The following is a 26,145-nucleotide window of genomic DNA, read 5'->3' as shown; positions in this document are numbered from 1 at the left end:
TTTTTCCGCAAGTCCTGACTATCTTGCCCAACCTATTTTTTGGTGAAACCTTGATATTCCCAAACCAGCAGGTCAAGCAGTAGGACAAAATGCTCTCAAATAATGATTCATAAAAGAGAACCACAATGGTTAGGTTAACATTAAAAAAGTGCAATTTCCGTAGGAAATAGTCTCTGTTGGCCTTTCTTAAAAATATATATATTTTTTTAAATTGTGTGTGCATGGTAATGTTCCTTTGAAAGTCAATCACCATATCCTTTCTTTTGTATGTGTTTTAGATGGGATGACTCACACCAGCCAGTAAAATCATTCAGAGCTGGTCCGTGTTCGGTCTCATCCCCTTCGAGGAGACTGACCAAAGGAGTGTCATCAGCATATTTGATCAGGTGGCACCCTGGAAACTGGCTCCGGCAGCTGTCTGTATACAATATGTATGTAACCGGTGAAAGAACGCTGGCTTGTGGGGTTCCAAGTGAAGAAGTGCACATCTCAGAGAGTGTGTTGCCAACTCGTACAGTTAATAAGTTGGTGATCCATGTGATAAGCATAGAATCAAGTCCGAAGTCTCCTCTAAGTCTGTCCTTGAGGATAAACGTATTGATTGTGTTAAATGCAAAGGAGAAATCTTCAAAAATGATATGCATGTTTTTGCTGCCCTTCAAATGCATGTACATCTTTTCCTCTCTCCGACCGGTATGCAAACTGGAGGGGGTCAATGAAGTGTTGGTAGATGAGTAAAAAATAAAGCAAACATTGAATATCCCTTTGAGCATGGTGTAGTTATTAATGACACTTTGGATGGTGTATCAATACAACCAGTCACTACAAATGTTCCTAACTCAGTTGCTGGAGAGGAAGGAAACTGCTCAGGGATTTCACCAAGAGGCCAATGGGGATTTTAAAACAGTTACAGAGTTTAATGGCTGTGATAGGAGAAAACTGAGGATGGATCAACAACATTGTAGTTACTCCACAATACTAACATAAATTACAAACATAAATTAGCTCAATATGAGCTTACTCAAAAGTCTTGCAGACTGACATTCAGCGTAGAGATAGGGTGCACAGGCAAAAAAATCCAGGTTTGTTCTTACTTAGTATATACATTTATTGCATTCAATATATTTCTGGCCTCTGTTTAACAAATAGAGAAACATCAGACGCAGGTGGAATTGAAACATTTAAGAGAATGGATTGAAACGCAATTTAACAAGAAAATCATAAACATCTCCACTCATAAAACTTTATATGTGTCCTTATCAGAGAAAAGTGACTTGTCCTCTGACATAAGCAGCAGTAATCATGTCTCGATATTTTATGGATTTCAGTCCCAGCCAGCAAGAAAGGCTAACCACATGGGGTAATGAAAGCTGGAGGATGCCCTGTCTAAGCAGCTGGCTAGGAGGCCTCAGATGGCTTGTCCTCTTCTGACTGTGATGATTGTACTATTATTGAAGGGTGTGTAGAAAAGGACTGTGAAATCCTAGTGGCAAAGACACACCCCTTTACACCTTTGACCTTTGTATCAATGAGACACTGATCGGAGTCACCTGAGAGGGAAAAGAGAGAGACGCAGGACACTATTCAATCACATATAAGTACATGATCTGTGATACTATTCTGTCAGATACTGATACATACACACATACTCAAACATGGACACAGTAACACACAGTGTCTCAGTTCTCCGCAGGCTACAGAACAAGCACAGCCTATGAGCAAGAGAGATTTTGTAGCACTACAGTGTAACCCCAGAGGTCACACACAGACCCAGGGGCTTAATAATAGTGCACATGCACACTTTAATAAGACCATTAAACACACACTGAGGTATAACATTCAATAGTCAATGGACCATATTGAAACTTTTTCCATTTAGGCCTAGGGCTTAGGCTATGTATTGTTAGTGCTCGACTTGGACTGAAATAGGTGCTGGTAATCACTTTGGGTGCCAGTACTTTTATATTTAGGTGCAAGAGCTCCACAATACTTTTGAGCAAATATTCTATAAGATATTCAAAAATATTCTACTTTAGGGCAGCAGGTAGCCTAGTGGTTAGAGCATTGGGCCAGTAACCGAAAGGTTGCTGGGTTGAATCCCTGAGCTGACAAGGTAAAAATCGGTAGTTCTGCCCCAGTTAACCCATTGTACCCCGGTAGGCCGTCATTGTAAATAAGAATTTGTTCTTAACTGACTAGGTTAAATAAAATAAGAGGTGCAGGAGCTCAAGCAGTAGCAACATTGAGGTGCAAGTACTCTGCTCCAGTGAGCTCCTGCCCAAGTCAAACACTGTGTATTCAAACCACATTTTATTTGTCACATGCACAGAATACAACAGGTGAAATGTTTACTTACAAGCCCTTAAACAACAATGTAGTTCTAAGAAAATAGCCCCCCAAAAAATGTAAGAGATAACAATAACAAATGATTAAAGAGCAGCAGTAAATAACAATAGCGGGGCTATATACAGGAAGTACTGGTACAGAGTCAATGTGTGAGGGCACAGGTGTAGAGGTAATTGAGGTAATGTGTACATGTAGGTAGAGTTATTAACGTGACTATGCATACATAACTATGTATTGTCTAACTGTTGATGTAAAAGGTATAACACTCAATAGTCAATGTATAACATGCAATAGTCAATGGATCATATTTCAACTTCAATGTAGGCCTAGGGCATAGGCTATGTATTGTCTAACTCTTGATTGCCTAACATGCATACATATGCATAATGTACATGCATAGCGTCACCTTAATCATGCATTTTCAGGGATCTTTTGCCAGAGACCCTTATAAAAACGCATGACTGATAATCACTTGTCTTTTTTGTTTTTACTCTTTTACTGGCCTATTGAAAACTCAGGTTGACTAATAGGCTACCATTTTCTCTGACACTCACCCACCTAATACACATTGCCACCTAATTATACCACCCTCACATTCTTCACTGTCATGTTACATCAAACGTTGACATGTTAAATGTTACGCCATGATGGAACCATATTGGCAAATGTAGCCTATTCTTGGTAGGCCTAGTTGTCATATTTTCAGCTTTATAGTTTTCTCGATGATTCTGAGCTCGTGATGATGAACGTCAAAACACAAGATCGATCACATGACCAGAGAGCTCAGTTAGTAGTCATATGACCTGTAGTGTTTTTATTTGCAGGGCATAGACACAGCAGTTGTTCCGCACACATGACTTCGAGTTTAGCAATTGAGGTCAACATTGTTGGCGCATTCGGCTAGTTTCGTCCTCGACATGACCAACATGTCTGTTGTTAGTTTGGTGTTGTGTTTCCTTGCTGTTTCGTGTCTTACATGGGCTAACTACGCCCCTGACGAGGTAACCGAACTACCGGGAATGTCGTTTAAACCAAACTACCGGCAATGGTCGGGCTATTTGAAAGCTAGCCCTGGAAAGTTTCTCCATTACTGGTGAGTATCAGTAATGGTATACGTCGCCACCTAGACTAACTAACAACTTAGTGTTTGTTTTGGCTGGGGATGCTTTCAGAAACTCCAGCTCGTGCACAACATTCGTTTACTACAATATCTATATATATATATCGGTTTATTCCAAATGGGAAAAACAATAAATTAATCAACGCATGGCATAAATAACCGTATTATCTTTTTAAGAAGTCATCAAATAAACTTACAAGATTGACTATTGTTCAATAGTAAATTAATACAGAATTTATTACAGAGACAACTGAAGCTTGTTTAACAGCACTTCAAATAGAAAGTCACCCAGGCAGAAGAGAAGGCTTCTGAAGCTGGACTAGATGATTATTTATACTTGCTCTTTTGCTACTTCCTCCAGCATTGGTCATGCATTGTGTTGTAGCTTGTACCTTTCATTGAGACGTTTTAAGAGCTAGAACATCCTTTGCCATAAGCTATGATAAGTTAATGATTGACAAAATAACACATGACATACTTTTATTCTAGTGTTCTATAGACCACACACATACTGTACACACAGGTCCACGTATGCACACATAAACATAATCAACAGACACTGTTGTACCTGGGGTCTAGAACTAAGTGCGGAGTGCACCAAGTGTGTCTTTGGGTACTCTCTTATCTCCTGTTAACCTGGCCCTCTACCTCCCTGCTTCCCCAGGTTTGTGACCTCACAGAGGGACCCACTGAAGGACCCTGTTGTGCTGTGGCTGAATGGAGGGCCAGGCTGCAGCTCGCTGGATGGCTTTCTGTCAGAGAACGGCCCCTTCCATGTTAGTTCTCCCACATGTTACCTTTTCAGCATGAGCTTAGCAGGACCTGTGATTTCAGTTTGTGTGTCCCAGTGTTTGTGTGTCCCAGTGTTTGCAGTGATTCTGAGTCCCACAGAGTAACACCATCATTTTGTCTCCCCCAGGTGAATGATGATGGGGCCACTCTGTATGAGAATAAGTTCAGCTGGAACGGGATCGCCAACGTTCTGTACCTAGAGTCACCTGCAGGTGTGGGATACTCCTACTCTGACGACCAGAAGTACAAAACTGACGACGACCAGGTGAGATCAGGGTCTCATTCGGGAGAGTGAAATGCATTGAATAAATCAGACACAATTATTTGCCTCTTGTCATAGGCATGTCTGTTATACACACTGTATTTCTATCTGAACATTCCAGTGTTGTGCTCCACTGACAGTGGCTCAGAAATCATGCAGTTCACTCTTCCTTACTGAATACTAAAGTAATAGTAACTGATTTATCTCCCCCTTACTATTAGGTGGCTGATGACAACTACCTAGCTCTGCAGAGTTTCTTTGCCAAGTTTCCAAACTTCACACAGAATGAGTTCTTCATCATCGGTGAGAGTTATGGTGGGATATATGCCCCGACACTCAGCCAGCGTGTGGCCACAGGGACCGCAAAGATTAACTTCAAGGTGAGTTGATTCACACACCAACTTAATTGTCTTGAGTGGATTACACTCTTACGCTCTCTGAAAATCTAAAGACTGAGCATAAGTTAAAAGCAATGCAATGGAATTCCATCCTATCCAACCACCTGTCAATGATTATGTAGAAAAGGCAGAGGATGATATGAATCCAATATGTATGACAGTTATAAAGAACTCCTTTAATGTGTTTTTCAGGGCTTTGCAGTGGGTAATGGCCTCAGTAGCTATGCCCTGAATGACCAGTCTCTGATCTACTTTGGTTACTACCACGGCCTCTTCGGAGAACAGTAAGAACTCACAACACATTCACTCATGTGGGCCCAGACTGTTTTGTTATGTTTACATAACTAGGGATAATTCATTTTGAAAGGCCCACAATATGAATCCAAGCTTGTCTGATGCTTCTGTTACAAGACATTGCAATGTGTTTAAGTAAACTATCCTCTTGCAGACTGTGGACAGATCTGAACACGAACTGCTGCGATAAGGGAACCTGTAACTTTTTCAACAACAGCAAGGAGGCCTGCACGATACTGGTGCACATGGAAACACATTTACAATCGGATAAGAAGTATTATATATCAAATACAAAAATTGAGCTATTACATGCACAGGTTTAACATAGAAATGGATACTTGTACCTTTGTTTCTCCCCCTCATTCATTCTTGCCCTCCCAGTTGAGCCAGGCCTTTAGTATTGTGTATGATTCTGGGCTGAATGAGTATGCACTTTACATGGACTGTGAGGGTGGAGTCGGGGCCAAAGCCTATGAGAGGAGCATGAGCCACCTCTTCAGGAACTACAGGAAGCACTGGGACACCTTCCAGGTAAGTGCCCCCCTATGGAGGAATACAGTGTTCAAGTCCATCCTGGCATTAGATTTAGTTAGTCTTGTGTTCAGAAGGGTTGTTCTGGTTATTCTCAAATTGTTTTGAAGTGGTTATGATGGAAAATATTGGTGTGTTATGTAAGTAATTTGTCTCGCTGTAGCTGCTGAAGGTGCCGCCCGTCACTGGCCAAACTCCTCCTGTGGCTGTGGTCCCTCCCTGCATTAACAGCACAGCTCAGATGAACTGGCTCAACCGGGGTGATGTGAGGGAAGCCCTACACATCCCTGATACACTTCCACCCTGGGATATCTGCAGGTATATTACACTAGTACCCACACATCCCTAACACTCAGGAAGTCTAAATTCAGCAAAGGGACATCTAAAACTTGACAACAGTAAACTACCTACAAAAGAACATCTTTACCCTAACTCTATGTAGTGATGTGGTGGGAGGACAGTACACCAACATCTACTCGACAGTGAAGGATGTGTATCTGAAGCTGCTGTCTCTGGGTGTCCGGGCGCTGGTCTATAACGGAGACACTGACATGGCCTGCAACTTCCTGGGAGACAAGTGGTTTGTGGAGCAGCTCAACCAGAAGGTAAAGCTCTTGAAGACTGGTATTTGGGTCATGTGGCATAGAGATTTGGATGCTGGCTTGAAGGGTATTTGGCATGTTTGTAACTCACAGGGCATGCATTGTGAAGACTTTTCTTTCATTTCCAGACAACCACCAAGTACCAGAGCTGGATATCTGATGACCAGATTGCCGGCTTCTACGAGCAGTATGGAAACATCACCCTCCTGACTGTGAAGGTAAGCACTACTTAGTTAGCATATTGGCATTGATTCACTGTCTCAGACTCATTAACACACCACAGACATGTTCATAAAGATTAGTGGATGCAACAGGGGTGAGGCTGCTGCGTTCTAATCCCATCTTCTGTTTCAGGGCGCTGGTCACATGGTGCCGCAGTGGGCTCCAGGCCCCGCCTTAGACATGTTCCAATCCTTCCTGTCAAACAAACCCTACTGAGCATGCTCCTGGGGCTGCTTCCAGTGTCCGTAATGGGACTTGTTAGTAGGTCAGGATGATGGCCCATTTTTCTCAGGGAGGGTTGGGTGGAAAAGGGGAAACAAATGTTTTGTTTTTGTATTGAGATCAAATGAAATGTTTCTGTTGCACTCCAAGTAAGTTCATTAGATCAAAGCGCAACTCTGGAGTTGGGGTGACAGGAGTGTAATCGGCCTAAGCCATTTCTTAATTTCAGTAAATGTATAATTTTACTTGAAGCAAACTGCATATTAATAGCCTTACAGAAATGTTTAGGTGCATCACATGTCAAATCTTCCTTTGGTGATGCTGTGCAATCACTCTGGTTGGCTTTCTAACTGATTAGCAGCTTATTAGTCACATCAGAACTGTCATTTGCCTTTTGAATTTCCTCATGCAGTTTTTGTATCAGGGGTTTTCAATTGTCACCACTTGGGGGAGCTGAAATGCCATGGAACTCAAATAACCAAAAGGCCAATCAGCACTTTAAAATGATCTAACATTCTTTGTCTTTCTAATAAATGCTTTTTATGAAACCATTTGTATCTCATTAATTTATAATTTTAAGAGCATTTTTTTTTTATTGAACATGATTAATTACAGAATGTGTAAAAACATCCATGTAATCTTAAGTGACTTCCATAGACAGACATGTAAAGATAATGGTGGTGAATTGCAGGGATGGTAATTGAGCACCAAAAATCTCCTCCTCAGCCATTATACTGAAGATTCAGTACACAACAGGCCCATCAGTGTAGCAGTTTAACTGGACATGACTAGTGATTCCTGTGTTAAATGAAATTAAGATATATATTTAGTTGCGTCAAGACTTACAGGTAGGCCTTCAATGTCTCTAGTGCTTCCTACATCTGCATTGCTTGTTTGGTGTTTTAAGCTGGGTTTCTGTATAGCACTTTGACATCTGCTGATATAAAAAGGGTTTTATAAATACATTTGACGAGTCCATGCGTTTTCCAAATGGGGTACTGCAGGGGCCGCAATTACTTTTTTTGGGAGGAAAAATATTGGTATTTTTAAACAGAATTAATGCCATGTTTGAGAACTAACAATTAAAAGCCAGACAGAAAATAAAAACAGGTATTTGGAACATATTATTTTTGAGCAGAGGAGCAAAGCATTAGTAATGGCAAAATTGTCTCACTGTGTAGAATTGCTGGAAATTAGCTTCAAAACCACTACATTTTCTTCCAGCTCAATGGAAAACTGTAGAATTGCAGATTTCTTTTACATTTTCTCTACACCAGCAGTGGTGACCCGTCATTTAAGCCCCACATTTTGGCAAAAAAATAGAGTTAATAAAGCCACATGGTCTCTTGAAGGCAGCACCAAAATGCAGGTGTTTCAGCCTAGCTCAGTGCTTTCTGTGGTGGTGGGGCAAGCCAGCAGAAAACAGAACAGGGTCAATCACAGCGCAACGCTCCATCATTCATGGGGACACTACGTCACCGCCAAGTCTAAGGGTAGACCTCATTTCTAGCCCCTTGGGCGCTGCCATAATTACATAAGTGCCCATCCAAGAAGGCTCAAGGTTATTGGTCACAGATTAAATATAACGTGATTTGACTTCATTTTCAGTAAATCTTAGTCATGAATCAAGTCAACAATCTACTGGCAAATCCTTTTTAATCCTTGTCATATGAAGAGAAATAGATAAAACGTATCGGTGCTCATCGGCCACTGGACAAACATTACACAAGTTGTAAATCGCAAATTCAACTGAGTGTGTTGGTAAGGAATCAGTGAGAGTGGCTGTGTGGTTCCACTTCTGGGATTAAAGGGCTCTTTTCCAAGTTTAAAATGATAAACATTCAACATTGGCCATGCTGTCAATGACGCATGATTTGTTCCACGCTCAAAACAACTCGGAACTGCGAAAACTTGTCTTGAACTCACGGAAGTCAACTGGGAAGTCAGGAATAAATGAGCTCCAACTGGGAAAGTATGTTTTGAATGGTCATCCATCCTCTTTCTAGAGCTACAACCTGAAGATCAATGACATGATTTGACATTGTTTTTTTCCGAGCTCCCAGTTGTTTTGAAAGAACCATAAATTCAGAAAATGGCAGACTTGGATGACAAAATTTTCCCACGAAGGACCGCCACGCCACCTTCCAGTTCAAGTGAGCACAGCACAAGGTGAGTCCATGTATTGTATACTGTAGCTATTCACCTGATAAGACAATATGTTTTTACTAACATGAGGATTTAGGACAAAACTATGACAATCTGAATTCAATGACAAAACCATGTTTATTCAAATGTAGATTGATAACAGGAGAATTCATGATAATATAAGACTGCTTATTGTTCAACCAGATTACTAAATTGGTTCAGTTCAGAAAAAACTATTTCCCTTGGCTCCAATTATGGAATACAAATTATAAAAACAATAACAAGTAATTGAATTTCAAGCATTTCCAATCAAGTTCAAGTCATTGTAAAACAGTAATTGCTGCCCTGAGGAACAATCCCTTTGAACATGATAGATTTTTGTTCCTTACCTCTTTCTGTAGCATATAGCTAATCTCTCTGTTGGTAAAGCACATTTAAAATATCTGTCTGTTTAAAGCTAGGCCCAATACAATCGTTTAACCACAGGAATCAGCCTGAGACCCCAGACTTCTGAAATCTCAAAGGCATTCAAAATCGATTAAAATTATAATGCACTTGCCACATTACACAGGTTTCAGAACTACAGTTGCAGGATACATCTTCAAACCACTTAATCATTGGAATTGTAAAATTACTATAAAAATGGATGGAAATGTTTGGCCACATTCTTAAAACAGTATGTTCATTACTCATCAGTAACAACACCCATCAGAGAGAGGTACCCTCTCTCACTGCCCAGTTTCTTGAGGGATGGGATGCCACCTGTAGTGCAGTGGTGTGTGCTGGGCCAGCAGGGAAAGGCATAAGGAGGGGCTGAGAATGTCAAAACGGATTTAGTACTGCAGCCCACAACGGGGCGAAAACACTGAGGACTGTTCCCACAATAAAATTTAATAAAAACGACATAACATTTGCATAATCTTTTTAAAAAGATAGGTCATTGTCAGTGGTTGCGCTCAGGACTCTCGTCCAATCCTAGAGCATCGCTCCATGGGTGACACGAGTGCTTGCTATGGAGCGGTTTCATCGTCAGGGAGACAACGAGACGTGCGGCATGCAGGAGAAGTCACAGGAGGGAGTGTGTTTGCATGTGTGTGTTGGATCCTCCACATCCTGATATAAGTCAATAAAGTTCAGAATAGCAGCAAAGAGTCTTCCTGGTCAGAATTCTATTGGCTGTCCGAATAGTGGATGACGTCTTGATAGATTGCATTGGCGGTGGTCTGGCCAAAGACGAAAGTGCCGATGGTTACCATGATGACACCGTAGACCACCATCCCATGCCAGCTATAGAGAGAGAAGATCAGCATTCAGTAACAGTCACATGAGGAGATTACGTACAGGTAGTGAGTCTAGTCTTACCTAGCAGATCGGACCTCTGTTTCTGAGAGCTTTGCCTGAATCAGACACAGACCTGCAGGGAAGAGCGGACATTATATACAGGCATTATGCTTATTGCTGATATAAACACACAGAATCAGACACACTGGTCATACCTGGGAAGACAAAGATGAAGCAGGCTGCCAGGCCTCCGATGAGGGAGATGACTCGGCCAATGTCGGGGATGAAAAGTGCGAGGACGAGTGTGATCGTGAACCACACAAGCGTCTGCAACACCCTGCGTCTCCGCTCACGCCTCACACACAATTCCACCTGCTCGCCGCGGAAACGGAGCCATAGCCCCTCCAGCACCGCCCTGAAGAAACAAGTTACACAACACAAAAATGTAGTACTGAAATGGCATGGGTGGCACACAGTGGTTTGTAGGGTAAGGTTAGTGTCTCACCGGCCACAGAAGTGTAGAATGGGATAGGAGGTGATAACACAGATGACGATGAAGGCCCTTGCGATCGCCACGGCGATGTCATTAGGAGGATATGACATCAGCACATCCTGACTGACGTTAGACCCAAACGACAGAAAGCCACAGACACCTGAGACAGGGAGTATGCAGTATTAATACATCAACGAATCACACTAGAAATGGGCAATGTCATTAAAAAAAACCTGATGCTTCAAAACTAACTATAGAGCCACACACTGGACAAACACACACCTGTGCCAGTGTAGACAAAGAGGCAGATGATCATGCCGACGGTGACCACACCTCCCCAGGGCTTGAGTTCACTCCTTCTCATGCTGTTAAACACTGGCACACTGCTCACATGACACTTTCGAGAAAGAGAGAAAGATTGTGAGAGGATGTAAGTAACTTCAAGCATTTTCAATCAAGTAATAGAAATAGCCATATGCACACCCCTGCACATTCATACAGACACTCACAAACACAGACAGATACCTGGAAGCCAAAGCATATGGTGGGCATGGCGTTCAACACTGCACTCCAGGAGGACGGGCTGTAACAGACACACTGACTGATTAAAACAAACAAAGCATGATGGGAACAGTAGTTTGATGTAGACTATGCTTTAATGAAAGGCAGTGGGCTGAAATGCCATTTCTGGACTCTATTTCCTGTCTGCTACCATGGGTGTAGAAAACAGGTCTGAATGAATGGGAATTGTATATGTACAGTACCAGTCAAAAGTTTGGACAGACCTCCTCATTCAAGGGTTTTTCTTTATTTTTACTATTTTCTACATTGTAGAATAATAGTGAAGACATCAACACCATGAAATAACACATGGAATCATGTAGTAACCCAAATAATTGTTAAACAAATCTAAATATATTTTATATTTGGAGATTCTTCAAAGTAGCGACCCTTTGCCTTGACAGCTTTGCACACTCTTGGCATTCTCTCAAACAGCTTAATGAGGAATGGTTTTCCAACAGTCTTGAAGGAGTTCCCACATATGCTGAGCACTTGTTGGCTGCTTTTCCTTCACTCTGCAGTCTAACTCATCCAAAACCATCTCAATTGGGTTGAGGTCGGGTGATTGTGGAGGCCAGGGCATCTGATGCAGCACTCCATCACTCTAATTGGTCAAATAACAATTACACAGCCTGGAGGTGTATTTTGGATCATTGTCCTGTTGAAAAACAAATGATAGCGCAAAGCAGATCGGATGGTGTATCGCTGCAGAATGCTGTGGTATCCATGCTGGTTAAGTGTGCCTTGAATTGTAAATAAATCACAGACAGTGTCACCAGCAAAGCACCCCCACACCTCGGGAACTACACGTGCATATCATCTGATCACCTACTCTGCATCTCATAAAGACACAGCGGTTAAAACCAAAAATCTCAAATTTGGACTCATCAGACCAAAGGACATATTTCCACAGGTCTAATGTCCATTGCTCGTGTTTCTTGGCCCAAGCAAGGCTCTTCTTCTTATTGATGTCTTTGAGTACTGGTTTCTTTGCAGCAATTCAACCATGAAGGCCTGATTCACGCAGTCTACTCTGAACAGTTGATGTTGAGATGTGTCGGTTACTTGAACTCTGAAGCATTTATTTGGGCTGCAACTCTAATGAACTGATCCTCTGCAGCAGAGGTAACTTTGGGTCTTCCTTTCCTGTGGCGGTCCTCATAAGAGTCAGTTTCATCATAGCGCTTGATGGTTTTTGCGACTGTACTTCTTAAAAAAAGTTATTGATATTTTCCGGTTTGACGGACATGTCTTAAAGTAATGATGGACTGTCGTTTCTCTTTGCTTATTTGATCTGTTCTTGCCATAATATGGGCTTGGTCTTTTACCAAATAGGGATATCTTCTGTATACCAACCCTACCTTGCCACAACACAACTGATTGGCTCAAACGCATTAAGAAAGAAAGAAATTCCACAAATTAACAAGGCATACCTGTTAATTGAAATGCATTCCAGGTACACCTGGAATTGCACCTCATTAATCTGGTTGAGAGAATGCCAAGAGTGTGCAAAACTGTCATCAAGGCAAAGGGTGGCTACTTTGAAGAAGAAACATATTTTGATTAGTAACACTTTTTTGTTACTACATGATTCCATATGTGTTATTTCATAGTTTTGATGTCTTCACTATTATTGTACAATGTAGAAAATAGTACAAATAAAAGAAAAACCCTGGAATGAGTAGGTGTGTCCAAACTTTTGACTGGTACTGTAGTTCAGTTAGCTTACCTGGTTGGAATGTAGCCGGGGGTCATCTCTTTATCAGGCCAGATGTATTTCAGTATAACCACAATGGTGACATACCAGGTGCCAACAACACTGAGCGCACTACAAAACAGGAGAACAGCACTATCAGACTGACCTGTGTTCATGTAGCCTACTGATACAAAGCAGGCTTCAAATTCTAATTCAATCATCAGTTGTAGACTAAAGGATGGTGTGGGAAGGTATACTTAGTACATTTGTAAAGTGTATTTGTCGGATGCAGGAAGGCATACCTGGCGTATTTCTGGAAGCCAATCTCTTTGGGGATGGAAAGAGGCAGAATGACCAGGACGGCGGTCACACAAATGGTGAACTTACGGTCAATGTACCAGTGACCACCGACCACACCGTCTGGCAAATGAGCTATTGCAGCTATCACTACAGAAAGACAGAGATAGTGAGTAGAGGAAGTGAGAGAAATAGAGGAAAGGCAGCAGAGGAAACAAAACATTCCATTGACTACAGTCTTATTTAAAGTGGAATTGTTTTAGTGCTGGCTATCTGATAGCAGGGTCATAGTCCATCTGAGACTGACCTAAGGTGGCTTTCCAAACTATTTTGAAGGTATAAAGGACATGGAAACCTGGTGAAAAAGGCTAGCCAATGCTACAATCTCCAACTTTGAGTGAAACTCTGGTACCCTGCAAACCATGATCTGTATTGTATTTTACACAAGTCAAACGTAATGGAGTCTATGGCATGTTGTTAATGGTTGCCGTTCATTCAAGGACTTATACATGACCGCCTCATTGACCTGATAGCTAGTGAGGTGAGACAGACAGTACCACCATCAGTGCTTATTCACAAATATTCTCATCAGAGGAGGCTGGTTTGATGTGTTTTCTTGTATACCGAATATGCCAGATATTGTTGTGTTGGGGAAGGAGCTCATTCTGGAAGTGGGTTACTCTTTTGACTCCTACATAGAGCAGACCTTTGCTGACAAGTTGCTGAAATACCAGCCCCTTGTTTGTCAGCTGTCATGGGCAGCTTAGCGGTTTGGAGAAGTTGTTTGGCAATTCTACGGTAACAGAGTGATGCGGAGACTTAGATTTTTCACTTTAAAATGTCAAACAAAAAACAATGATTGCAAAGTTAAACAACCCAGAAAACTCTATGCACAAGGCCTACTTTTAACAATTTCCAAAAACACATTTATCTGAAGAACAGTGCAGATGCAAAGTTTAGTAACCGAGTGCCGTCATTATGTTATCATCACTCTGTTACCGGGTGGGAATCCACTTCACTTACTGTAGTTCAATATCCAAAATATAGATTATTTTCAAACTCAAGGTATTTTATTTCACCTTTATTTAACCAGGTAGGCTAGTTGTGAACAAGTTCTCATTTGCAACTGCGACCTGGCCAAGATAAAGCATAGCAATTTGACACATACAACAACGCAGAGTTACACATGGAATAAACAAAACATAGTCAAAAATACAGTAGAACAAAAGAAAACAAATCTATATACAGTGAGTGCAAATGAGGTAAGTTAAGGCAATAAATAGGCCATGGTGGCGAAGTAATTACAATATAGCAATTTAACACTGGAATGGTAGATGTGCAGAAGATGAATGTGCAAGTAGAGATACTGGGGTGCAAAGGAGCAAGATAAATAAATAAATACAGTATGTGGATGTGGTAGGTAGATAGATGGGCTGTTTACAGATGGGCTATGTCCAGGTGCAGTGATCTGTGAGCTGCTCTGACAGCTGGTGCTTAAAGTTAGTGAGGGAGATATGAGTCTCCAGCTTCAGAGATTTTTGCAGTTCGTTCCAGTCATTGGCAGCAGAGAACTGGAAGGAAAGACGACCAAAGGAGAAATTGGCTTTGGGGGTGACCAGTGAGATATACCTGCTGGAGCGCGTGCTACGAGTGGGTGCTGCTATGGTGACCAGTGAGCTGAGATAAGGCGGGGCTTTACCTAGCAGAGACTTGTAAATAACCTGTAGCCAGTGGGTTTGGCAACGAGTATGAAGCGAGGGCCAACCAACGAGAGCGTACAGGTCGCAATGGTGGGTAGTGTATGGGGCTTTGTTGACAAAACGGATGGCACTGTGATAGACTGCATCCAGTTTGTTGAGTAGAGTGTTGGAGGCTATTTTATAGATGACATCACCGAAGTCGAGGATCGGTAGGATGGTCAGTTTTACAAGGGCATGTTTGGCAGCATGAGTGAAGGATGCTTTGTTGTGATATAGGAAGCCGATTCTAGATTTAATTTTGGATTGGAGATGCTTAATGTGAGTCTGGAAGGAGAGTTTACAGTGTAACCAGACACCCAGGTATTTGTAGTTGTCCACGTATTCTAAGTCTGTGCCATCCAGAGTAGTGATGCTGGACGGGCGAGCAGGTGCGGGCAGTGATCGATTGAATAGCATGCATTTAGTTTTACTTGCGTTTAAGAGCAGTTGGAGGCCACGGAAGGAGATTTGTATGGCATTGAAGCTCGTCTGGAGGTTAGTTAACACAGTGTCCAAAGAGGGGCCAGAAGTATACAGAATGGTGTCGTCTGCGTAGAGGTGGATCAGAGAATCACCAGCAGCAAGAGCAACATCATTGATGTATACAGAGAAGAGAGTCGGCCCGAGAATTGAACCCTGTGGCACACCCATAGAGACTGCCAGAGGTCCGGACAACAGGCCCTCCGATTTGACACACTGAACTCTATCAGAGAAGTAGTTGGTAAACCAGGCGAGGCAATCATTTGAGAAACCAAGGCTGTCGAGTCTGCCAATAAGAATGTGGTGATTGACAGAGTCGAAAGCCTTGGCCAGGTCGATGAAAACGGCTGCACAGTAATGTCTCTTATCGATGGCGGTTATGATGTCGTTTAGGACCTTGAGCGTGGATGAGGTGAACCCATGACCAGCTCTGAAACCAGATTGCATAGCGGAGAAGGTACGGTGGGATTCGAAATGGTCGGTGATCTGTTTGTTAACTTGGCTTTCGAAGACCTTAGAAAGGCAGGGTAGGATAGATATAGGTCTGTAGCAGTTTGGGTCTAGAGTGCCTTTGAAGAGGGGGATGACAGCAGCTGCTTTCCAATCTTTGGGAATCTCAGACGATACGAAAGAGAGGTTGAACAGGCTAGTAATAGGGGTTGCAACAATTTCGGCAGATAATTTTAGAAAGAGAGGGTCCAGATTGTCTAGCCCGGCTGATTTGTATGGGTCCAGATTTTGCAGCTCTTTCAGAACATCAGCTATCTGGATTTGGGTGAAGGAGAAATGGTGGGGGCTTTGGCGGGTTGCTGTGGAGGGTGCCGGGCAGTTGACCTAGGTAGGGGTAGCCAGGTGGAAAGCATGGCCAGCCGTAGAGAAATGCTTATTGAAATTCTCAATTATAGTGGATTTATCGGTGGTAACAGTGTTTCCTAGCCTCAGAGCAGTGGGCAGCTGGGAGGAGGTGCTCTTATTCTCCATGGACTTTACAGTGTCCCAGAACTTTTTTGAGTTAGTACTACAGGATGCAAATTTCTGTTTGAAAAAGCTAGCCTTAGCTTTTCTAACTGCCTGTGTATATTTGTTCCTAACTTCCCTGAAAAGTTGTATATCACGGGGGCTATTCGATGCTAATGCAGAACGCCACAGAATGTTTTTGTGCTGGTCAAGGGCAGACAGGTCTGGAGTGAACCAAGGACTATATCTATTCCTAGTTTGAGTGGGGCATGCTTATTTATCCTGTTAGGGCTAGGGGGCAGCATTGACACGGCTGGATAAAAAACATACCCGATTTAATCTGGTTACCACTCCTACCCAGTAACTAGAATATGCATATACTTATTACATATGGATAGAAAACACCCTAAATTTTCTAAAACTGTTTGAATGGTGTCTGTGAGTATAACAGAACTCAAATGGCAGGTCAAAACCTGAGAGATTCCTTTACAGGAAGTGGCCTGTCTGACCATTTGTTGAACTTCTTTTCCATCTCTATCATTTACTAAGGATCTCTGCTCTAACGTGACACTTCCCACGTCGTCCATAGGCTCTCAGAGCCCGGGAAAAAACAGAATGTCGTCATTCCAGCCCCAGGCTGAAACACATTATCGCCTTTCTCAAGTGGCCGATCAAGAGACACTGGCTTATGCGCGTGACCCCGACCGCCCCCGCCTTTGGGATTTTTTCCTCTGTTTGCCGAAAAGGAGATTCCCTGTCGGAATATTATCGCTTTTCTACGAGAAAAGTGTCGTAAAAATTGATTTTAAACAGCGGTTGACATGCTTCGAAGTACGGTAATGGAATACTTAGAATTTTATTGTCACGAATTGCGCCAAGCGCGTGACACTTCTTTACTATTTCGGATAGTGTCTGGAACGCACGAACAAAACGCCGCTATTCGGATATAACGATGGATTATTTTGGACCAAACCAACATTTGTTATTGAAGTAGCAGTCCTGGCTGTGTATTCTGACGAAGACAACAAAAGGTAATGAAATTTTTATAATAGTAAATATGATTATGGTGAGTGCTAAACTTGCCGGGTGTCTAAATAGCGAGCCCGTGATGCCTGGGCTATGTACTTAGAATATTGCAAAATGTGCTTTCACCAAAAAGCTATTTTAAAATCGGACATATCGAGTGCATAGAGGAGGTCTGTATCTATAATTCTTAAAATAATTGTTATGCTTTTTGTGAACGTTTATCGTGAGTAATTTAGTAAAATGTTAGCGAATTCCCCGGAAGTTTGCGGGGGGTATGCTAGTTCTGAACGTCACATGCTAATGTAAAAAGCTGGTTTTTGATATAAATATGAACTTGATTGAACAAAACATGCATGTATTGTATAACATAATGTCCTAGGGTTGTCATCTGATGAAGATCATCAAAGGTGAGTGCTGCATTTAGCTGTCTTCTGGGTTTTGGTGACATTATATGCTGGCTTGAAAAATGGGTGTCTGATTATTTCTGGCTTGGTACTCTGCTGACATAATCTAATGTTTTGCTTTCGTTGTAAAGCCTTTTTGAAATCGGACAGTGTGGTTAGATTAACGAGAGTCTTGTCTTTAAATGGCTGTAAAATAGTCATATGTTTGAGAAATTGAAGTAATAGGATTTTTAAGGTTTTGAAAATCGCGCCACAGGATAGCAGTGGCTGTTACGTAGGTGGGACGAATTCGTCCCGCCTAGCCTAGAGAGGTGTTAAGATGGTGAGGAAGGCACTTTTAAAGAACAGCCAGGCATCATCTACTGACGGGATGAGGTCAATGTCATTCCAGGATACCCCGGCCAGGTTGATTAGAACGGCCTGCTCGCAGAAGTGTTTTAGGGAGAGTTTGACAGTGATGAGGGGTGGTCATTTGGTCGCAGACCCATTACGGATGCAGGCAATGATAGCTGAGATCTTGATTGAAAACAGCAGAGGTGTATTTGGAGGGCGAGTTAGTTAGGATGACATCTATGAGGGTGCCCGTGTTTACAGATTTGGGGTTGTACCTGGTAGGTTCATTGATCATTTGTGTGAGATTGAGGGCATCAAGCTTAGATTGTAGGATGGCCGGGGTGTTAACCTGTTGGGGGTAGGGGGCAGTATTGACACGGCCGGATAAAAAACGTACCCGATTTAATCTGGTTACTACTCCTGCCCAGTGACTAGAATATGCATATAATTATTGGCTTTGGATAGAAAACACCTTAAAGTTTCTAAAACTGTTTGAATGGTGTCTGTGAGTAAAACAGAACTCATATGGCAGGCAAAAACCTGAGAAGATTCCTTACAGGAAGTGCCCTCTCTGACAAGATCTTGTTCTTCTTGTCTCTGTTTATTGAAGACTGAGGATCTTTGCTGTAACATAACACTTCCTACGGCTCCCATAGGCTCTCAGAGCCCGGGAAAAAGCTGAATGATATCGAGGCAGCCCCAGGCTGAAACACATTTGCGCTTTTGGCAAGTGGCCGATCAGAGGACAATGGGCTTAGGCGCGTGGACGAGTCGACCCCATGCTTTATTTTCTTTCATCTTTTTACCTAAACGCAGATTCCCGGTCGGAATATTATCGCTTTTTTACGAGAAAAATTGCATAAAAATTGAATTTAAACAGTGGTTGACATGCTTCGAAGTACGGTAATGGAATATTTAGAATTTTTTTGTCATGAAATGCGTCGTGCTCGTCACCCTTCTTTACCCTTTCGGATAGTGTCTTGAACGCACGAACAAAACGCTGCTGTTTGGATATAACTATGGATTATTTGGGACCAAACCAACATTTGTTATTGAAGTAGAAGTCCTGGGAGTGCATTCTGACGAAGAACACCAAAGGTAATAACATTTTTCTTATAGTAAATCTGACTTTGGTGAGTGCTAAACTTGCTGGGTGTCTAAATAGCCCGGCATCACAGGGCTAGCTATCTACTTAGAATATTGCAAAATGTGCTTTCACCGAAAAGCTATTTTAAAATCGGACATATCGAGTGCATAGAGGAGTTCTGTATCTATAATTCTTAAAATAATTGTTATGCTTTTTGTGAACGTTTATCGTGAGTAATTTAGTAAATTTTTAGTAAATTCACCGGAAGTTTGCGGGGGGTATGCTAGTTCTGAACGTCACATGCTAATGTAAAAAGCTGGTTTTTGATATAAATATGAACTTAATTGAACAAAACATGCATGTATTGTATAACATAATGTCCTAGGTGTGTCATCTGATGAAGATCATCAAAAGGTTAGTGCTGCATTTAGCTGTCTTCTGGGTTTTTGTGACATTATATTCTAGCTTGAAAAATGGGTGTCTGATTATTTCTGGCTGGGTACTCTGCTGACATAATCTAATGTTTTGCTTTCGTTGTAAAGCCTTTTTGAAATCGGACAGTGTGGTTAGATTAACGAGAGTCTTGTCTTTAAAATGGTGTAAAATAGTCATATGTTTGAGAAATTGAAGTAATAGCATTTCTAAGGTATTTGAATAACGCGCCACAGGATTCCACTGGCTGTTACGTAGGTGGGACGATTTCGTCCCGCCGACCCTAGAGAGGTTAAGCATGTCCCAGTTTAGGTCACCTAGTAGCACGAGCTCAGAAGATAGATGGGGGGGGCAATCAATTCACATATGGTATCGAGGGCACAGCAGAGGGCAGAGGGAGGTCTATAGCAAGCGGCAACAGTGAGAGACTCATTTCTGGAAAGGTGAATTTTTAGAAGTAGAAGCTCGAATTGTTTGGGTACAGACTTGGATAGTAATACAGAACTCTGCAGGCCATCTTTGCAGTAGATTGCAACACCGCCCCCTTTGGCAGTTCTATCTTGGCGGAAAATGTTATAGTTAGCGATGGAGATTTCAGGGTTTTTGGTGGTTTTCCTAAGCCAGGATTCAGACACAGCTAAGACATCCAGGTTGGCAGAGTGTGTGTGCTAAAGCAGTGAGTAAAACAAACTTAGGGAGTAGGCTTCTAATGTTAACATGCATGAAACCAAGGCTTTTACGGTTACAGAAGTCAACAAATGAGAGCACCTGGGGAGTGGGAATGGAGCTAGGCACTGCAGGACCTGGATTAACCTCCACATCACCAGAGGAACAGAGGAGAAGTAGGATAAGGGTACGGCTAAAGGCTATACGAACTGGCCGTCTAGCACGTTCAGAACAGAGAGTAAAAGGAGCAGGTTTCTGGGCACGATAGCATAAATTCAAGGCATAGTGTACAGACAAAGGTAAGGTAGGATGTGAGTACATTGGAGGAAAACCTAGGCATTGAGTAATGATGAGAGAGATATAGTCTCTAGAGACGTTTAAACCAGGTGATGTCATCGCATATGTAGGAGGTGGAACAACATGGTTGGTTAAGGCATATAGAGCAGGGCTAGAGGCTCTACAGTGAAATAAGACAGTAATCACTAACCAGGACAGTAATGGACGAGGCATATTGATATTAGAGAGAGGCATGCGTAGCCAAGTGAACACATGGGTCCAGTGAGTGGTTGGGCTGACTGGGGACACGGCAATTCAGACAGTTAGCAGGCCGATGCTAACAAGCTAACAGTTAGTAGGCCGGGGCTAAACAAGCTAGCAGTTAGCAGACCGGGGCTGGCAAGCTAGCAGTTAGCAGACCGGGTTAGCAAGCAAGCAGTTGGCAGCCCAGGGCTAACAGTTAGCAGACCGGGGCAGGCAAGCTAGCAGTTAGCAGACCAGGGCAGGCAAGCTAGCAGTTAACAGACCGATGTTATAGTTGACACCCCAATCTTTCTGCAGACATCTTTGAATCTAAATTCGGAGTAGATATTTAAGAGTTTTTGGAAAACGTGGTCACAAAAAAAACTGAGGGAGATTTTACCGTCATTCTGTTACCAAACTTTTCATCTGCACTGCTTTTCAAGTAAATGCATCAGTAAGTGTCCAGATATCCGTGTCCTTTTGAATTCTTCGACTGTAATGTGATTTGTAGATTCAAATAAAGTATTTAAAAATGTGTGTGTGTGTACACACGTTCATTATCTATGTGTGAAAAACACTCACAGCGGTCCAGCTGGTCTCCAATGACGATAAAGAAGGCGATGCAGGTGCCGAAGGTGTAGACGGCGATGGCCACCTCACAGATTACCCCGGTGACCTTCCCACACGAGGCCCGCACCACCTCCTGGTAGGTGCCCTCATTACTGACCTAGACAAACAGCACAGGGTCACTAGGATGAGTACTGCTGTAAAAGACTGTCTTAAATTGTAGATTGTGTGTTCATAAGGGGGGGGGTATTAACTTACTAACCTGGGAGCAGTATGCCAGGATCACCAGACCGCTGATGATGAAAATCAGCATTAACTACAACACACAAAAACAGGAAGTTATACCAAATACATTCTCACTTCTGCTCCTGGAGTGCCACAGTGTGCAGGCTTCGGTCTCAAAAGTGAGTATGTAGCGCTCACCATCTGTAGCACCACCCCTGCAATCACGCCTCCAGCCATGTTGAAGGCGGCGGGGAAGTTGAGTAGTCCTGCCCCCAGCGCAGCGTTCACCACAATGAAGACAGCGGCTGTGGCAGACACCCCTCCACTCCTCTCTCTGTCTGACAAAGGGGGGCGAACGGACTCCACACTGGGGCTCTGCAGTAGCCACGCCCTCTCACCAGCATCTTCACTCCCAGCCTCGGCCCAGTCCCCCGCCTCACTGTTAATCGCCATGGGACACCACCCGGCTGGCACAGCCCCAAAAACAATACCTAAAACACCCCCAAATTCACTCTACTCTGTTCAACACAGACTTCAACAATAAAGAGCTGAGTTTAGGGTATTCAGAGTTTGGGTTGAGGGGTCAGTCTGAAGGTTGAAAGTTTGTTGTGGCTCTTGTGACATTCAGGACACAGATGACTGCTTGTCAGTTTATCCTCAAAGTGGATGTAGTGTCACCCAGCAGTCAACCCTTTCGTCAATCTGCAACAAGACAAACACACATTACAGCTTTGGCCTATTCGACACCTTCTCAGCTCTCTCTAAGTGCTTACTACCTAGTAAAACTACAACCTGCTTTCCCAGTAGCCTACACATTCTTGTCAGTGCGTTCTCCCCCCGGTCCCCTGCCTTGTGCTGTCGGCTGACCTTGCTTTACTCACCAACACCAGAATGTGACCAAAAATAACAAATAAAAAGACTGGTCAAAAAAAAAAAAAAGACGAATCACCAGGAATTCAGCTAAAAATTAGTTTAATTTTAAAAATCTGTTCCCAAGTATTCCCACGAATAAAAAAAAAAGAGACATGATCGTGTGTCAATGTCATCAAGGTATGAAGTTGTTATTTTCAAATACAATCTCTTTTTGGGCCTAGTTGTGGTCAACTTGCAGTGTTCAAAATTATTATAATTATGTTCCGGCCTCCCGACCATTCGCTCCGACAAAAAATTAATTAATTAAATTAATTCCCCCAAAAAATTGAATCGGCCCCTAGGCTGAATCTAGTTGCCTACCCCTGCTTTACAGCATTCCTCGGAAACACATTCTAAAGAGACAAGTAATCATTCGTTTTAGATAGGTCTGATCCCAAGAGATTTTCACTTCATATCCCTGAGAAGGATCACAGTAAAGTGGACTTCAGTGATCAGGGTCACTGTTCTCACGATGACACAGTGTGCCACAGTAGATGACTGTTGTAAACCTCACTGTCAGGCGTGGGACCTACACACTAAACAGGATAATTATTAGTGCTTGTCAGAGGCTATGCATTTTTGTAGGCATTCATGTAGGTAAGCTATGTCATGGACATGTTGACTGTAAGTCATAAATAAGAATAGGTTATATTGAAATACAAGGTGGATAACAACTTAATCTAGTCAAAGGGAAATAGACCACATACTTCTCTTACCTCAATTATTTTGAAATTTTGTTTGTGTTCACAAGCTGCTAGGCAGAGATGGTAAGGGGCCTGTCAATAGACCATTAACACAAAATATCTTGTCTACGTACTAAAAGATGACAAGTGTCTGTAACTAGTCATCCTCAACCACCTTTAGACTTTTCTTGACGTTGAGGTGACTTGGAGAAATGAATTATCATGAACATTTTCAAACCCTCTGAAGGGGAAATATATCCCCTGCAGGACTTTCAAGACATATTTTAAAAAAGGGATAGTTTACCTACATTTTTTACCAAATTCTTAAAAAGGTGCAATATGCAGAAATCGCTCTGCCATTTCCTGGTTGCAAAAATTCTAAATAGTTTGCCTAACTTCAGTTTGTGACAAAACAAGCCCTCAGTGTAGAGAATCACTCTACCATCTAAACCACTGAAATACACTACTGGTCAAAAGTTTTAGAACATTTACTCATTCAAGGGTTTTTCTTTATTTTACTACTTTCTACATTGTAGAATAATACTGAAGACGTAAGAACTATGAAATAACACATATGGAATCATGTAGTAACCAAAAAAAAGTGTTAAACAAATCTAAATATATTTCAGATTCTTCAAATAGACAACCTTTGCATTGACAGCTTTGCACACTCTTGGCATTCTTACAACCAGCTTCACCTAGAATGCTTTTCCAAGAGTCTTGAAGGAGTTCCCACATATGCTGAGCACTTGTTGGCTGCTTTTCCTTCACTTTGAGGTCCAACTCATCACAAACCATCTCAATTTAGTTGAGGTCGGGGGGATTGTGGAGGCTAGGTCATCTGATGCAGCACCATCACTCTCCTTCTTGGTAAAATAGCACTTACACAGCCTGGAGGTGTGTTGGATCTTTGTCTTGTTGAAAAACAAATAATAGTCCCACTAAGCACAAACCAGATGGGATGGCGCATCGCTGCAGAATGCTGTGGTAGCCATGCTGGTTAAGTGTGCCTTGAATTATAAATAAATCACAGACAGTGTCACCAGCAAAACAACCCCACACCATAACACCTCCTCCTCCATGCTTTACGGTGGGAAATACACATGCGGAGATCATCCGTTCACCCACACCGCGTCTCATAAAGAAATGGCGGTTGGAACCAAACGTCTCCAATTTGGTCTCCAGACCAGAGGACAAATTTCCACCGATCTAATGTCCATTGCTTGTGTTTCTTGGCCCAAGCAAGTCTCTTCTTATTGGTTTCCTTTAGTAGTGGTTTCTTTGCAGCAATTTGATCATGAAGGCCTGATTCACACATTCTTCTCTGAACAGTTGATGTTGAGATGTGTCTGTTACTTGAACTCTGTGAAGTATTTATTTGGGCTGGTAACTCTAATGAACTTATCCTCTGCAGCAGAGGTAACTCTGGGTCTTCCATTCCTGTGGCGGTCTTCATGAGAGCTAGTTTCATCATAGCGCTTGATGGTTTTTGTGACTGCACTTGAAGAAACGTTCAAAGTTCTTGAAATTTTCCGTATTGACTGACCTTCATGTCTTAAAGTAATGATGTACTGTCGTTTCTCTTTGCTTATTTGAGCAGTTCTTGCCATCATATGGTCTTTTACCAAATAGGGCTATTTTCCGTATACTATTTTCCTATCTTGTCACAACAAAACTGATTGGCTCAAACGCATTAAGGAAAGAAATTCCACAAATTAACTTTTAAGAAGGCACACCTGTTAATTGAAATGCATTCCAGGTGACTACCCCATGAAGCAGTTTAGAGAATTCCAAGAGCGTGCAAAGCTGTCATCAAGGCAAAGGATGGCTATTTGAAAAATCTCAAATCTCAAATATATTTTGATTTGTTTAACACTTTTTTGTTACTAAATGATTCCATGTGTTATTTCATAGTGTTGGTCTTCAGTATTACTCTACAATGTAGAAAATAGCACAAATAAAGAAAAAACCTTTGAATGAGTAGGTGTTCTAAAACTTTTGACCGGTAGTGTATATATTTAAGTTGTTTGAAGCTTCTGTACAAAACTGAAAGTAAAAGAAAAAAACGATACTTAAGCATAGAAATAGCGCACATAGAACATATCCCGCTTCTTAGACTTCCTTTCAATGAGAATGACCGATCTATGATTCACATTTCTATGTGAATTTGGTCATCCACCCAAAAACTTCCATTTTGCAGCTTTAATAATTATAATCTCTCAATGTTAATCTTAAAATTAACCAGATTGATGCATTTAGCTATTGAAACGAAAATGTCTTCTTCCAGGGAGGATGCCCACGGATGCCCTACTAGTGTTCCCCTTCTGGATTTGGGCTAAACCCCCAATGTCATCAAATCATAGAAACACCACAGGAGCTACTTAAACAATAACAAAGACTAGAAACATTCATAAAATACAGAAATTTGGTAGCTTTACTAATAGTCAACTTTGCATATAAAGCAACTGGATCTTACATTCAGATCTAGCAACAGGCCTAGAAAATCCCAAATCACGACAATGAACTTGATTGGTGATGTTATTACAGCAAACTGGACACTGCATCATCGTCGTCAGCTGTTGCTAGCTGGCTGATAGTTTCCGAAAGCTGCTACCGCCTCCCCATCTACATATGCTTTAACCTATTCTGTTGAAAATATGAAAATGCATATAATATACTCAAATACTCGACAAATACCTCTCTATTGCCTCTCCGATGCTTGTGTTTTTCTCCAACAACCGCAAGCGCAGTGAAATTCCTGCTGAACAAGCAACGATGGCATGTGACTTGTTTGGGATGTGATCATGTGACGATGTAAAACGACGTCTTCAAAAACGAAGTGCATGGTGGGAA

General features: G+C 42.1%; 2 protein-coding genes across 3 annotated transcripts; one reads left to right on the top strand and one right to left on the bottom strand.

Annotated features, from left to right (window-relative positions):
- Nucleotides 1–3,135: 3,135 nt before the first annotated feature.
- On the top strand, nucleotides 3,136–7,337 carry LOC106562245 (lysosomal protective protein). The gene is made up of 11 exons (XM_014127004.3): nucleotides 3,136–3,439; nucleotides 4,131–4,242; nucleotides 4,386–4,523; nucleotides 4,742–4,900; nucleotides 5,111–5,202; nucleotides 5,367–5,451; nucleotides 5,594–5,743; nucleotides 5,907–6,061; nucleotides 6,186–6,348; nucleotides 6,474–6,563; nucleotides 6,700–7,337. The coding sequence occupies exons 1-11, from the start codon at nucleotides 3,264–3,266 to the stop codon at nucleotides 6,781–6,783; spliced, it is 1,404 nt and encodes a 467-aa protein (XP_013982479.1). The 5' UTR covers nucleotides 3,136–3,263; the 3' UTR covers nucleotides 6,784–7,337.
- Nucleotides 7,338–9,416: 2,079 nt separating this feature from the next.
- LOC106562244 (sodium-coupled neutral amino acid transporter 7) lies at nucleotides 9,417–26,095 on the bottom strand. 2 transcript variants are annotated; one of them, XM_014127002.3, is made up of 12 exons: nucleotides 25,990–26,095; nucleotides 21,896–22,399; nucleotides 21,735–21,788; nucleotides 21,488–21,632; nucleotides 13,268–13,412; nucleotides 12,999–13,097; nucleotides 11,234–11,291; nucleotides 10,991–11,105; nucleotides 10,721–10,868; nucleotides 10,431–10,630; nucleotides 10,297–10,348; nucleotides 9,417–10,221 (listed from the first exon to the last, which is right to left on the bottom strand). In XM_014127002.3, exons 2-12 carry the CDS (start codon nucleotides 22,148–22,150, stop codon nucleotides 10,104–10,106), a joined length of 1,389 nt encoding a protein of 462 aa, XP_013982477.2. In that variant the 5' UTR covers nucleotides 22,151–22,399; nucleotides 25,990–26,095; the 3' UTR covers nucleotides 9,417–10,103. The 2 variants fall into 2 exon arrangements, with proteins under 2 accessions (XP_013982477.2, XP_013982478.2); XM_014127003.3 differs by having other exon boundaries at nucleotides 25,769–26,048.
- Nucleotides 26,096–26,145: the final 50 nt, after the last annotated feature.

The sequence above is a fragment of the Salmo salar genome, chromosome 11 (genome assembly GCF_965601325.2).
Source record: "Salmo salar chromosome 11, fSalSal1, whole genome shotgun sequence".
Taxonomy (NCBI): Eukaryota; Metazoa; Chordata; class Actinopteri; order Salmoniformes; family Salmonidae; genus Salmo; species Salmo salar.
This window is presented reverse-complemented; position numbering and strand designations above follow the sequence as displayed.

Coding starts and splice junctions, on each gene's coding strand:
- LOC106562244 (XM_014127002.3), bottom strand. CDS start 22,150: ATGGCGATTAACAGTGAGGCGGGGGACTGGGCCGAGGCTGGGAGTGAA. Junction 21,633..21,734: donor TCCTGGCATACTGCTCCCAG/GTTAGTAAGTTA, acceptor CTGTTTGTCTAG/GTCAGTAATGAGGGCACCTA. Junction 13,413..21,487: donor TGGAGACCAGCTGGACCGCT/GTGAGTGTTTTT, acceptor GTCTTTCTGTAG/TGATAGCTGCAATAGCTCAT.
- LOC106562245 (XM_014127004.3), top strand. CDS start 3,264: ATGACCAACATGTCTGTTGTTAGTTTGGTGTTGTGTTTCCTTGCTGTT. Junction 3,440..4,130: donor GGAAAGTTTCTCCATTACTG/GTGAGTATCAGT, acceptor CTGCTTCCCCAG/GTTTGTGACCTCACAGAGGG. Junction 4,901..5,110: donor CCGCAAAGATTAACTTCAAG/GTGAGTTGATTC, acceptor TGTGTTTTTCAG/GGCTTTGCAGTGGGTAATGG.